This window comes from Anomalospiza imberbis, chromosome 19, assembly GCF_031753505.1.
Source record: "Anomalospiza imberbis isolate Cuckoo-Finch-1a 21T00152 chromosome 19, ASM3175350v1, whole genome shotgun sequence".
Classification (NCBI taxonomy): Eukaryota; Metazoa; Chordata; class Aves; order Passeriformes; family Viduidae; genus Anomalospiza; species Anomalospiza imberbis.
Window position 1 is genome coordinate 11,504,430 of NC_089699.1, and position 12,573 is coordinate 11,517,002.

At 39.8% G+C, this 12,573-nt stretch overlaps 1 protein-coding gene across 3 annotated transcripts in view; it reads right to left on the reverse strand.

The window, feature by feature from the left end:
- TEX2 (testis expressed 2) overlaps positions 1–12,573 on the reverse strand; it is a 45,164-nt gene that overhangs the window by 7,356 nt on the left and 25,235 nt on the right. For 2 of the 3 annotated variants that reach the window (XM_068209763.1, XM_068209764.1), the window contains 6 exons: positions 10,467–10,667; positions 8,512–8,845; positions 7,137–7,384; positions 5,677–5,826; positions 3,831–3,930; positions 87–219 (listed from right to left, as the gene is read on the reverse strand). In XM_068209763.1, coding sequence (XP_068065864.1) covers positions 87–219; positions 3,831–3,930; positions 5,677–5,826; positions 7,137–7,384; positions 8,512–8,845; positions 10,467–10,667 — 1,166 coding nt within the window. The remainder of the gene's footprint in view (positions 1–86; positions 220–3,830; positions 3,931–5,676; positions 5,827–7,136; positions 7,385–8,511; positions 8,846–10,466; positions 10,668–12,573) is intronic. The other variant, XR_011005253.1, reaches the window with a different exon arrangement.

Genomic DNA, 12,573 nt, shown 5'->3' on the forward strand with positions numbered 1-12,573 from the left:
CTTTCAATCTACTGCAGAGCCAGAGCTGCAAATACACAAGGAAAATCCCATCTTTTCACAATGAAAGCACCATTGCCATCCCTTACCCTTCCCTGCCGATCTCGCCAACCTTAAACGCTTCCCCAAGCGGCTCTTTACCAAGTTTGGTCAAGTTCATCTTGGTCTCCAGGGTCATTAGAAAAGATCCATTGTAGGACATTTCCAAATCAACCCATAGTCCTAAAATAAACAATAGAAAAGATGTCACTTGAAGAGCAATCACAAAGCAAGCTTTCTGATCACATTAAGTTCATGGAACAAAGCCAGATATAAATCCAAGCCACACTTGGATTTATAGAGAGCAGCGAGTATCGCTAATGGTCTAAAAAAAAATACGGTGATTTACACACACCTAAACTGCTTAAGAGATGTGAAATGAGATAAGGGAAATAGAATACCATCAGGGATCCACTTCAAAACTATTTACAGCATTGCTCCAAGCCAAGCAGTAATGGGGCACTCCTCTGCATCACTGACGCTGTCCAAGTGAAGCACAACTTGAAATCCCAGAGCAATATTGCTTCTCTCACACCACAGCCTGCTGCCCCTCGTTTTGCCAGTGGTGTACTGAAGATCTATGACAAGGTTCCTTCAGTAACTGAGCTACAGGCATTCTTTTATGATTCAGTGTAAACAGGGTCATTACTGAGACAATTCTAGACGTGCAATATTAAGTTAAATCCTATTGTCTGCTTGCTTTTTGCAATGTCCAAAAGAATTGCCTTGGGAATACCTTAAGATTAGCTCAAGCCTTTTAAGTGACACCCTGCACCAAAGCTGTAGGATTTGTCACCCAGGGGTTAGAAAACAGATGCCACTAAACACAGATTATACTTCTTCCTTTTCCAGATATTGCAGCTGAACAAAACATTCCCTCACCAGTACCTGGCACATCAACCACTGACCCATTCCACTTTTATTTATTTATTTGGCAGCAATTAATGGTGAATAACACTGAAACCAGGACAAATGATAACTACTCTTTGTGTTTTATTGTTCTAGAAAAGTCAGGCTTTATCAGTTAAAGAATTACTGTTTTCTTTTCTGCAAAAACATATCCTTATCATAATTCCTCCCACTTGTGGTAACAGAAACACAGGCAGCTCCCAAAGACCTGGTCACTGGCACCCTGTGAGCTTACATGCTGGAAGCAGGATGAAGGCAAATTGGTGCTTTACTAACCCAAATAACTCTTTTCCATCACATTTTTTTCTAACACTGTTCTAAAAACCAAACACAAGAACTCAAACACAAGCGTATAAGGATTTTTTTCTTTTTACAGTAGGAAAGTGTCAGTAAGATCATAAAAATCATGAAAACAGCTTAACAGACTTTTTGGATAATCAGTAAGTCAGCAGAAATCAATCATCAGTATCATTTTAACAGCAGATCAAATTAAGCAAAGGATGCCATTCCTGAGAGGGAAAATTCCTTCTGACCAGAAAATGTTTATCCACTTTTTCCAGAGGGGAAAAATGGAGGAAGAGGGAGTAAAGAATTGGGCAGATGGTACAGTTTATTCAGTTTTCTGGCTCCCTAGCCTTGACAGAATTACAGTAAAAGCCACAGCATATGCTGTCACCCAAGCAGGACTGTATTAACAGAAACAAGATTTTTTTTTCTAACATTGTGTGTTAAATTTAGCTAATTAGAGAAGGCATATAACAAAAAAAGTATTTTCTTTATAATCAAGAACTGGTAAAAAGAAATACTGATGAAACAAAGCACATCACAATTAGTAACTGCACTTTAAAGCCTCACAAAAGGCTACCTCAAATGACTGCCTCAAACACTTACTAAAAAAACCCAAAAACTTAGAAGTGTTCATTCTGAATACTGCCCTGAAACTATAGAGTTTTTTCCCCCCACATTTCCCAATAAATGAAGTCATTTACCCATAGGTCAACTTACCAAGAAATACATTTATTCTTATGAAAACAAGCATTTCCAATTATCATCCCCTTGTTTATGTCCTTTTAAGTATAATAAGACAACAAGTTATTCCAGTAATTACTCACTACAAGCTCTTAAAAACCCTAAAAGCTCACATGTATGTTCACATGTTCACATTCAACAGTATGGAGGAAGGTAAAAGCATTAGAAATCCTACCATAAATGTTTGCTTGTCACAGTTTAACCGAACAAGAAACTAAAGGAACTAATTGATCTCACTCTGTTTCAGCAATTAACTGAAGCCAAGTGTTCAGCGGCTCCTAATCCCATCTCATGACTTACAGCTACAGTCCTTGGTTACAACTGAAGTTATGAGAACAGAGCAAGGAATTCCAAACATGTTTAAATCAAGGCAAAGGAAAACACACTGACAAGAACCCTGAAAGGAAAGCCTGATTAAAAAGAAATTATAAAATCACTCCACAAGACACACACACGTAAAGATTTTAAAAACTTTTCCTTTGTTCTGTAACTACAAATAAAACTCCTACCAATGGTGCAACCACTTAATTGAGAACTTAATTGAGCAGGTTCTTAAAGGAGAACCTGCTGACCCACGCAGGAAGCATAAGACAAGCAACAATTTGATTTAGTTCCCCAAATTCTGACTGCACTCCAGCTTATTCCGTCTACTCAACTCTTATTACTCTTAAAAAAGACAGATTTTGTTCCTAAAGACAATCAAACAGTTTGCTCTTTTCAAACACGCTTTGTTTATAAAGCTCAGTGGAAAATAATCTTTGGAAAAGTTGAAAGCAAAGTACCCAGTGTTTTACAGATAAGGCTTTTCCCCAAAGAGTTGCAAGTCTCAAGTAGATAAGGGCAAACAACAGCATTTGGATGCAACAGGCAGTATTAAACAATGTGTGTCCAAGGAGATTTTAATACTTCCTCAAAGTCTGTTTTGTTCAGTTTTATGAGGGAAAGGTTAGCACTTACTATCCTTGTGCTTTTGGTCAGTGATTTGAATGGCACAAAGGTTTTAATACTAAAGTTTATTAATCTCCTCCTAAAGTCCTTGCATCTGGTGTTCTTGCAGAGGTCAGGTGACACCACACCAGGTCTTCCAAGGAAATATTTCCCTTTAGGCCAATTAGAAATATCTTCACGTTGAGTGGAGAAACTCGGATACAATTTAAGATTAAAAACTGCTATGATTACATCTTAGATGGCATCTAGCTCTCCTCAACATGTAGAATAAACGCTTTTGAAGCTAAAAAGCATTACACCAAGTTTTTCTTTTCTGCAAGACTACTGAAGTGACATGAGTATCCTCAAATATGTGACCATATGCAAGCCAGAAGGAATAGAAAACAAACAGTTCTAATTCATAAAGCAGCAGTATAAAACTCATCCAGCTTTTAAAAAAAGCTGGATTTAACATTGAGAACATAAAATGATCCTGTATTTTGAAGTTTATTTTCAAAACAACACCATTCTTGTTTTTCCAGTGATTACAATTTTATTTTCTGAATCCCTGTTTTCAGAACAAGGCAGCTTCTCCTGGAGAGACAAACCCGTTTTCTCCTGTGGTACAGAATCAGATCTGTCCCAAGGAGATGTGCTTTGCCCTCTGCAGTCCCTGACAGTATCAGATAAGTGTCTGCATCTCTGTTGCATGCGAATTTTAGTTTAGTTCAGTAATTATTTCCTATGGAAAGCCATGATCATAATTCCATATATACAGAATTTACACCAAACCTGAGATAAAGACCCCCGAGTATCTCAGAATAAGCTCTTATTACATGTACCTGAGACATGCACAAGATAAACAGATCCACATTCTGTTCTCCACAGATACAAAGGCAATGCCAGCACCCGCTATTTTTGTATTTTACCTCTGTGATCAACAGAAGGTTTGAAGGCTTGAAGGATCTTGGGCACTGCTATCCCCATGTCAAGCTCAGTCAGAGTCAGCTCATTCATGAAGTAGGGCAGCTAAAAGGACAGAATATAAAAAATCAAATACATGTTATGGAACTAGATATCAGTTTCCTGAGAGAAGAAAGCTCATTAAACTTAAGGAATGGACTGAGCTGAAGTGTCACCAGTGAAAGAACACAAAATTCTTACTGTTCTAGAATTTGACAGCTGCCAGTTTCAACACTTTTTAGGGAAAGACTGGGCATCTGAACTTATTTTTTAAATTATGCTTAAGTTTAGATGCTGATCTTAAACCATCAGCATGCTTTTTAGTCAAAGTATGTAAAAAGCTCAAGAATGAAGTGTAAATCCTATTTCACTGTGAATAAAAATCAAAGACTTCTTTGGATCTTAACTTCAGTCATATATTTTATCATTGATGCTTTATCAATGTCTCGGCTTCTTTTATCTTTGGCAAATTCTTTCATAGAACATTACCTTTTAAATCTGTATCACAGTTTTAGTAAAACAGAGGCACAGAAATCATGATTCAGGTATCTTACTCTTCTAACAGACAGAAGACATATCTCCTGTGAATAGACATTGCTTTAACACATCAAAAAATACACCCAGTCCCCACTGCCAGTCTTTCCACTTAAAAAGTTACCAGTGAGATGTCTGGGTAGCCTGCTGTCACAATTGTGGAAGCAGACAGGGCAGATTTAGGCTACTGGTGATTTCCCAAAGCAAAGGTATCACTATCTCACAGCTGGTGCTGCCAGATAAATTTCCAAACTTTTGTAAGCAAGACAACAGCTTCCTCTGCCTTTAGGAACAGACAAACTCCTCCCCAAACATCAGGATCTGAAGACTGGTGAACTGCTGCTGTTCAGAAGGGCTACAGAAGGCAAGGGAAAGACTGAGAAGCGACTCAAAAGCATCACTCCTCCCTTCACCCTTGAGATGGTGCAGCTGATGGAAGCTGTGTCCTGTCACCCCACAGAGCTTTTTCCATAACGACTGCTCCCACTGACCTCCTGCAAGTAGTTTATGTCTGAAGTTAACAGGAACACACTACAGTTGTGGAGCCCTGATGTCCTCCACCTTAAAAGCAATCTACTATTTCCCAAAGAAGATTTCCTCATCTATATACAGTTCTGTCCATCCCTAATTATTGTAAAATGCAGGCAAACCCAGTGGGAAGAAATGCTGATCTAACTCCAATTCAGAAGGCTGAATGATTTCTTTACTATAACTATACTATACTATAATACATTGATATACTATATAAAAGAAGATACTAAAACTACATACCTGCTTTCTGTAACTCCCATATCTAACACTCACAACCCGTGACCCTGTTCAGGAGAGTCGACACAGGTGGATCTGACTGGCTCAAACAATCCTCACCAGAATCTAATCAAACAATCACCCCAGGCAAACAATTTTCTAAACACATTCCACATGAGAAAAACAAGGAGCAGAAATAGAAATTGTTTTCTCTTTGTCTTTTGTGCTGCTCTATGAAAAAATCCTGAGAAAAAAAGAAATGTACTTACCACACCTAATGTAAATACAATAATACTTTAATTTTTACATAAAAATTTGACAGATACAAATAGCCAATCCATCTGTAGTTCATTTTAAACAGAAGCAGCAAAGTTAACATGCATCAGAAACTGAACAGCCATTCTGTAGCACATTCATTGTCTTTTACATGTAAGTGTGAAATAAATCTTCCTTGTACTATTTTAAAACTCAAAGACTATGTCTTTCACTTCCTTCAAAGGAGCGTCTAACGCAAGTCTCCAGATCAAGTACCTTTATTTTGCTAAGTTTCATTTGGATCTTCTTTGACACTAGATCAGACCAATACTTCTCTCCTAAAAAATCCCAAAATATTCTTCCAAGCAGAGCGTTCACCCAGGCCTCCTGTTCTTCTTCTTCAGCTTCCACATTGGCATCTGGCAACTGAAAACATAAAGCAGGTTATTCAGCTCAACAAATTCTATAAAATAAGGAAAGAAAATGCCTGATTTATATGGGAAGTTCAGTGTTAAGAGCCTGGGTCAACTCAGAACACCAAGTGCTCAGCACAGGGAGCAGCTTTACAAACACCTCAGCTGGGCTGCCACTAGCCTGTCATCATCCTGACATGCAGCAGAGGGAATGAGACCACACAGATCTAGACTGACCTCTGGCAATGAAACGAGAAAGCTGTATGTAATTTAACCTCTGGCAGAAAAAGCAGATAAACCCAGAGTGTGCAGACTTATAAACTGTGTTTGCAGTAAGAGATACTCTCTCTTGCCAGTCAGATCTGGAAGAACAGGTACTCTACTCTTCCTTTGTTTTATCAAAAAATTAGAAAGCAAGACCTAACACTACATCCTTAAATCCAGTTCAGAAACACCACAAAGAGATGATAAACACAGTCCAGGGAATCAGTAATTGCATATAGGAGTCAGGAAACCATGTTGTCCCCTCTGCTGCATTAAAGGTGTTGTTTATGCTCCAAGAGAATTCTGTCTTGGTTTCCCTGAGAACCATCTTGAAACACCTGGAAATATTACACATTCAGATGCTGCTTCACTGACTACACACACAAAAGCCAAGGCAGCTGATATAATTTTGGGCGTGTACACACACTACCACAAAAAGCAGGAAGTTTCCATGAAGGAAACACAACACATATTAAGTGCCTGAAATGACAGAAGAATTCACCACCCTACATTATTCCAGACAGGACTCCTGAAGCTAGCAGAAAGGCAGCACTTTCTAAGACAGGCAGGTAGATGCTGCAGTTCTGAACATCATCTCTTGGCAGCTACTGCTTGCAAGGGCTGCAGCCTGCTCTGCCAGGGTGAGGAGCCTCTGCTGTGACGCAGGTTCCCTCCAGCACTGCTCATCTATTTATAGAATGGCTTCTGACACGTGCCAGACTCAGCAGCAAATCCATCACAGCTTCAGGAGTGGCTGGGGGCTAGAATATGTTTTCCTGGGGGAACACAGGATGTGTTTATTCATACATTACACCATGGCCTCCTGTTCCCTTTTCTGGGTGTCATAAGAAAGCCTGGAAACAAAGATGCACAATATGAATTACTACTATTTTAAATAAAAAGTGGTCATGCTTAACATTAAAGATGTGTTTATTAGGAGTGTTGTACTTAGTATTAAGGTCCTGTTTACTGAGAGTGACTCAAATGCAGTCCAGGAGGTCAAAGGATTAGTAAGAGCTACAGAAGCTGGTCAGGGTTCCTTTGGAGCACCAGTATTACCTTCTTCACAGCTGTAGGGCTGCTGTCTGCACTGAGGACTGGACTACCTGAAGGGCTTTTCTTTTCTTGTGGAACACACTTTGCCATATAAATATTGTAGTCCAGAAGCATTTTCTGCCTCACGTTGCCAGAGAGGTCCTTGTGCTTTGGCTGGGATGTGATTTCTTCTGCACTTCCCTTGCTGCTGCTCCGGCTGTGTGTGAGAACTCCAGACTGACTATCCGTCCTGCTGTGTGCTGGCAGCACCCCTAAATTCAAAGGAATAATACCTGTTCAACAGAGAACAAATCTGACAGCCAAATACCACAGTGTATCATCAAACTTTAAAGGAACATGTTTATTCCACAGATATTCCTCCTGAAAAAAAGACTAGCATGGTGCTTTCTTATTTTCAAGGCTAAAAGTAAATTCTATTGCTGTGTGTTTAGGTGGTCCTAAACCCAAATCAGCCAGTATTTGCTATGATTCAGCACTCAGCAGGGTGTGGGACTGGAGGAGTCAGCTGATCAATAGCATATTTAAATATGGACACTCACATATGTGCAACACATGGCAGAACTCCCAACAGCCCTGCTGGAAAATGCCTAAAATAAAAGTCAGGTGATTGAAATGCACCTATGGCTAAAGTTTTTCTTTTTTTTACTAATCTAATTATAGGCTGTTACAATTAGAAGGACTACTGGAATTTTAATTAGCTATGAATTTTGCATTTGCATTTCAAGAAGTTATGTGCCAGAAACAATAATGTTAACTAGTTTTTAAAAAGCTACTCTGAGAATAAAGGCAGAAAAGCATGAGTCATTCAGGTTTAAAATCGTATCAGAGGATGGGTTTAAATAAATATTCCAAACAATTGATCAATACTATAGACTAATGTCTGTTGGTTCATATATATATATTTTAATATATATTAGTGCAGGATCTTTTATTTAAACAGAGAAATGTGTTTTCTTGTGACACTAACCCAAGAGAAAGCTCTATCCTTACCGGAGACTAGAGTGGAAGGAAGGATGGAGGAGGAAGAATAAGTAATGAGACAACTGAGTCTAATACTGCAAATGTTGACATCAGTTCTAACATACAGAAAAAGAAGAGACTGAACAATACCTCCTTACAAATATGACAGGAATTATTACAGTCACTGAAAAACCGTGTATTCAAATAAAATAGTCTAAAAACAGTAATAATATTTGAAAGCATAGAGCCAAGAGGGAAGAAGAGGGGGCTAAGGTGGCAATGATAGGCCATGGTAAGGAGAAGAGTATCTTTGGTATTATTATTTTTTGCTTGGTGGTGCTTCACTGTGGCACCACCAAAACATAACTTTGGTTTGTTTCTTTTGACAGACTCCTACAAGAATACAAAATCTGAGTACCTGGCTTGCTCCCACACAAACTGGGTGGCTTCTTTGCTTCAGACTTGAGCTTTGATGCGAGAAGGAACCTTCTGAACCACTCCTCCTTCTCCCTACCCGTCCTTCCAAAGAGGTAAAGCACTTGATCCTTTTGGCAAGTGTACTTCGCTCCTTCCTGAGGTTTCTTGGATTCCTCATTGTTTGAGTCCACTTTTTCAGCAGGTTTCTCCTCTGCAGTCTCCTTCTCAGTCTGGGCCTTGGCCATGAAGTCATCCTGCTTGGCGAGTTCAATGCAAATAGGGTATTTCTTATTCCAAATGCGTTTCCGTGCCAGGCTCTTAGGAACCAGGGAAATCTGAAGGATATATGAAAGGGTTAAATGAATTTATTTTTCAGTTGTATCCTCTATGTTTCTCAAGTAAGAACACAGGAATGCAAGAGATAAAGATCCCACACTGGATCTGCCAGTTTAACTGACTCAAAATTGCTGGTGGATGACCAACCCACTGCTATCACTAAGTCTTTGGAACTAAAACAAAGGACATTTAAGCAGATTATGCCATGTGGATTAGAAACTCTGCTTTCATTTAGATGATCTTATTCTCATGGATTTGCAGAAAAAAACTGAAAACTCAAGAACTTTATTTCTGGGACCATGGGGAGATAAATAGGTAACAAGATAAAATAATCAGAGTATAAACTGGGTTTTGAACACAAACTTTTCATGCCCACCTTATGAAATTGAGCATTTGAAGTTGGTGACAGCCACATCAAATACATAAGAGTCAAGCCATAAGACTGATTTGCAGATAATTATATTCTAAACTCAGTATATTTATATCAAATTAAGACAATGCAAGTGATTAGAGGAGTGGTTTGAAAAAAGAATTAGAAAATCTTATGTGAGGGTCTAAACTCAGCAGGGTTCTCCAAAAATTGTGAGCAAACACCTTGAAGAATAGGCATCTTTTGTTTATTACAGTCAGGGGACTTGGCCCTTCTGTAATCAATTGAGGCTGGGTGGGGGGAAGTACTGGAAGTTTTTCTAAGATACCATGGGGAATCACCATCAGTCAAGTGCTCCCACATGACAGCTTTGCTTGTCTTCATGATGGGAAAACAAATCTGCAAAAGGCATAAATCTAATTTTTTCTTTATCTTTTTCACTGTCTTCCTTTAATGGAAAGCAGAGCTGACAGCACACTCCTTTCCCATACAGACTCAGAGAAAAGGAGGGAGGTTTTCCTCACTGTTGCCTTGGTCCCTCTCTCCCTCTCACTTCCAGTCAAATGAAGTGTGGTTGCCTCCTACATCTGTACTGCCAAGGCCCTCGACTGATGCAGCACATTAAAAAAATCCATTCCCTTAATAATTAGGTATTGATGTATTATTTAAAACAATGCCAATGGAATCAACTTCACATGGCAACTCTTGACATATTTGAGGGAGGCAAACAACATGTAGGAAAACTGTCCTAGCATCATTGTTGATGCACTCTTCCAACTGGAAAAACCCCCATCTCCTTCCCTAGACTGGGGGTACCTAGAGCAGGTCACACTACAGACACCTCTCACTCTCCTCTTTCACATTCACCTATGATGTACATTCCCTCTTTGAGTGAAATGCAAATGTTGTCTCAGCTGCCTTGGAGTAGAGACAGCCACCAAAGATGAGGCATTTTGGTGTAACCTTCAGAACAGTCATCTCATGCATTGGGAACGAGTCTCAAAGCTCCCGTGAGTTAACTCTCAACTGCCAGAGGAAAATCATGCCTTTCCCTTACTGTGTCAATATGTACTTTCTTCCAAATCCTGCTCAATCTTCCTCCCCAGCACAATCTTTTGCAAGTTAGTCACGACAACAGTTTTGTTTAAATAATGACAGAATGTTAAAATAGAGGAGTGAAAAAAAATTCAGAGTTAGAAAGAATTTGCAAAGTATTCTTTGTTAAAATCAGATATAAGTAAGACACTCACCTTGCTGTCTGTTAGTTCATAAATTTTCTGACTGACATACGTGACTTCAGGCTTTGGCTCATTGTACACAGCTCTTCTAGAAATATTTTTATTGGGTTTTGAAAGTCGTAGGGTGCTGCCTTCGAGTCGCACATAGACAGAGTGAGTCAACGTAGCATGGTACGTTTCTGGATCATAATTATAAATTTCATTCATCCATCCCTAGAGAAGAAGACACTGTTAAAAGGCTTTTAAGCTGCTGGAAAGCCAAGTACAGCATTCACCTAAAAACTTTAAATTATATCCAAGCTTTTGCCAAAGTTATTTCACTTAGTGCACAAACAGAACGAGGCAATAAATGCCCTAAACGAGGCAGCACCAAAGCAACAGAGCAGGAGATGAGGATGAGATCTCAAGCCCACAGTGTGTTTTTCCTGACTCAGTCACTTTGTATGTGTAGCACAGGGTGCTCTCACCTCCTCCCCAGGAGCCACGGTGGGATCTGCAGACACAGGATGCCCGGAAGAGCCACAGGGCAGGAGGGCTGGGCAGCACAGCAGCCCCTCTGCTCCCAGCAAGCTCGGACACTTCCATCACCCAGAGCCCAGGCAGAGCAAACAGCCTGTCTGCTCACAGACAGCACTGACACTGTAACCACCACAATTAAGGACTCAGTGGAAGACCACAATGGAGTTTACTTTCATGTACCATCACTGTTTGAGATCATTTAACGTGTTGTGTAACTGCCCAGCTACAACACAGGAGTCATACATGTGGATTAAATTCAATTAATTTCTGTGCTGTAAAACAAACACAAACCAAACCAGCCAGTCCTGCTGTAACAAGCCTGACTCTGAGCATGGGGGTGATGTTGCTTCTCTTCTCCAACATCTGATTACAGAAATAGAGATGATAAATGGGGTAGAAGGAAGGCAGAATACTCATTCAAGGAGAAGTTTTCCTTCTCTTAACCCACCATACAACATTCTTTGATCATTGTTTTTATCAGCACATCAGAACCTTAAATGCAGCATACTCAATACGCATCAATGTCAACAGAAAGTGAAGGGAAGCAGAAAGTCAAATGGCAACTTTACAAACACCAGTGTGATTACAGTGGGGGGAAGTAGGGAGAGCTGAATGAGAACGCCAGTATTTCTCAAAACAAAAAGCTGTAACTAACTTAAGCAAAACATCCCAAAAACTACTGCAAAACTTCAACTTATTAAAGTTTCCACACACACAGAGAAATGCAAAATTTACTTTTATGCTAATTTTCTTCAGTTTCAGTGCCACATAATTTCCCACAGTAGATGGCATACACCTTCTTAGGTGCCATAGTAACAGTGATATCTGTTTTGCTTACTCCAACATCTAGCTCCATTTCCACTACAAACCCTGAAAAATTAGCATTTCTTTTATGTTCAGGAAAGATTAAGTCATTCATCTTTGCTCAGCTCCAAAGCAGATTATTTCTTTTATTAATAGAAATGCCTATACCAGGACATACGCTTTGAAGAAGCTTTATGGTTGTTTTTTTTCTTACATTGGATTATACACAACTCCCATATAGGAAATACAATGCATGAGGAAGAGTTTTTATATCAAACTGCACAGCAGAGATGATGTACGTTTGAGGCACATCCCATCTCCTTCCTAGAAATTATTTAGCCAAAACATCTTTGAACAGACAGCAATTAATTTTCAGCCGGGAACTCCAGCTGGACTTACTGAAGCACAAGAACATCACGTGAGTTGCCCAAAGCCACTGTGTGCAGGAACTGGAATATCCATATGGCCCACAGATCTCTGGAGCACCTCCCACCTGCTCCCATCAGATCTCCAAGCTATTTCTAGCTCAGACAAAGTCTGGAGCCCGCAGCCAGCCAAACGTACAGATGGGAATTTGCCCTCAGAAGTTTCTTGCCTTCTCCTGGAAGGCCGTGCAGCCAGCACCACACCAGCTGGCACAGAGGAAAGGGCTGCTCGGAGAGGGGGTCATTACAGGAAGATTAGTCACATGAGCCCTTTCTCTACGTCTAATAAGCTTTCTATTTTCAGTAGAAAGGCTGGGAACTTATGGGTACATGTGGTACCCAGGAAGGTCAGACTGCACCTGACATTCCTT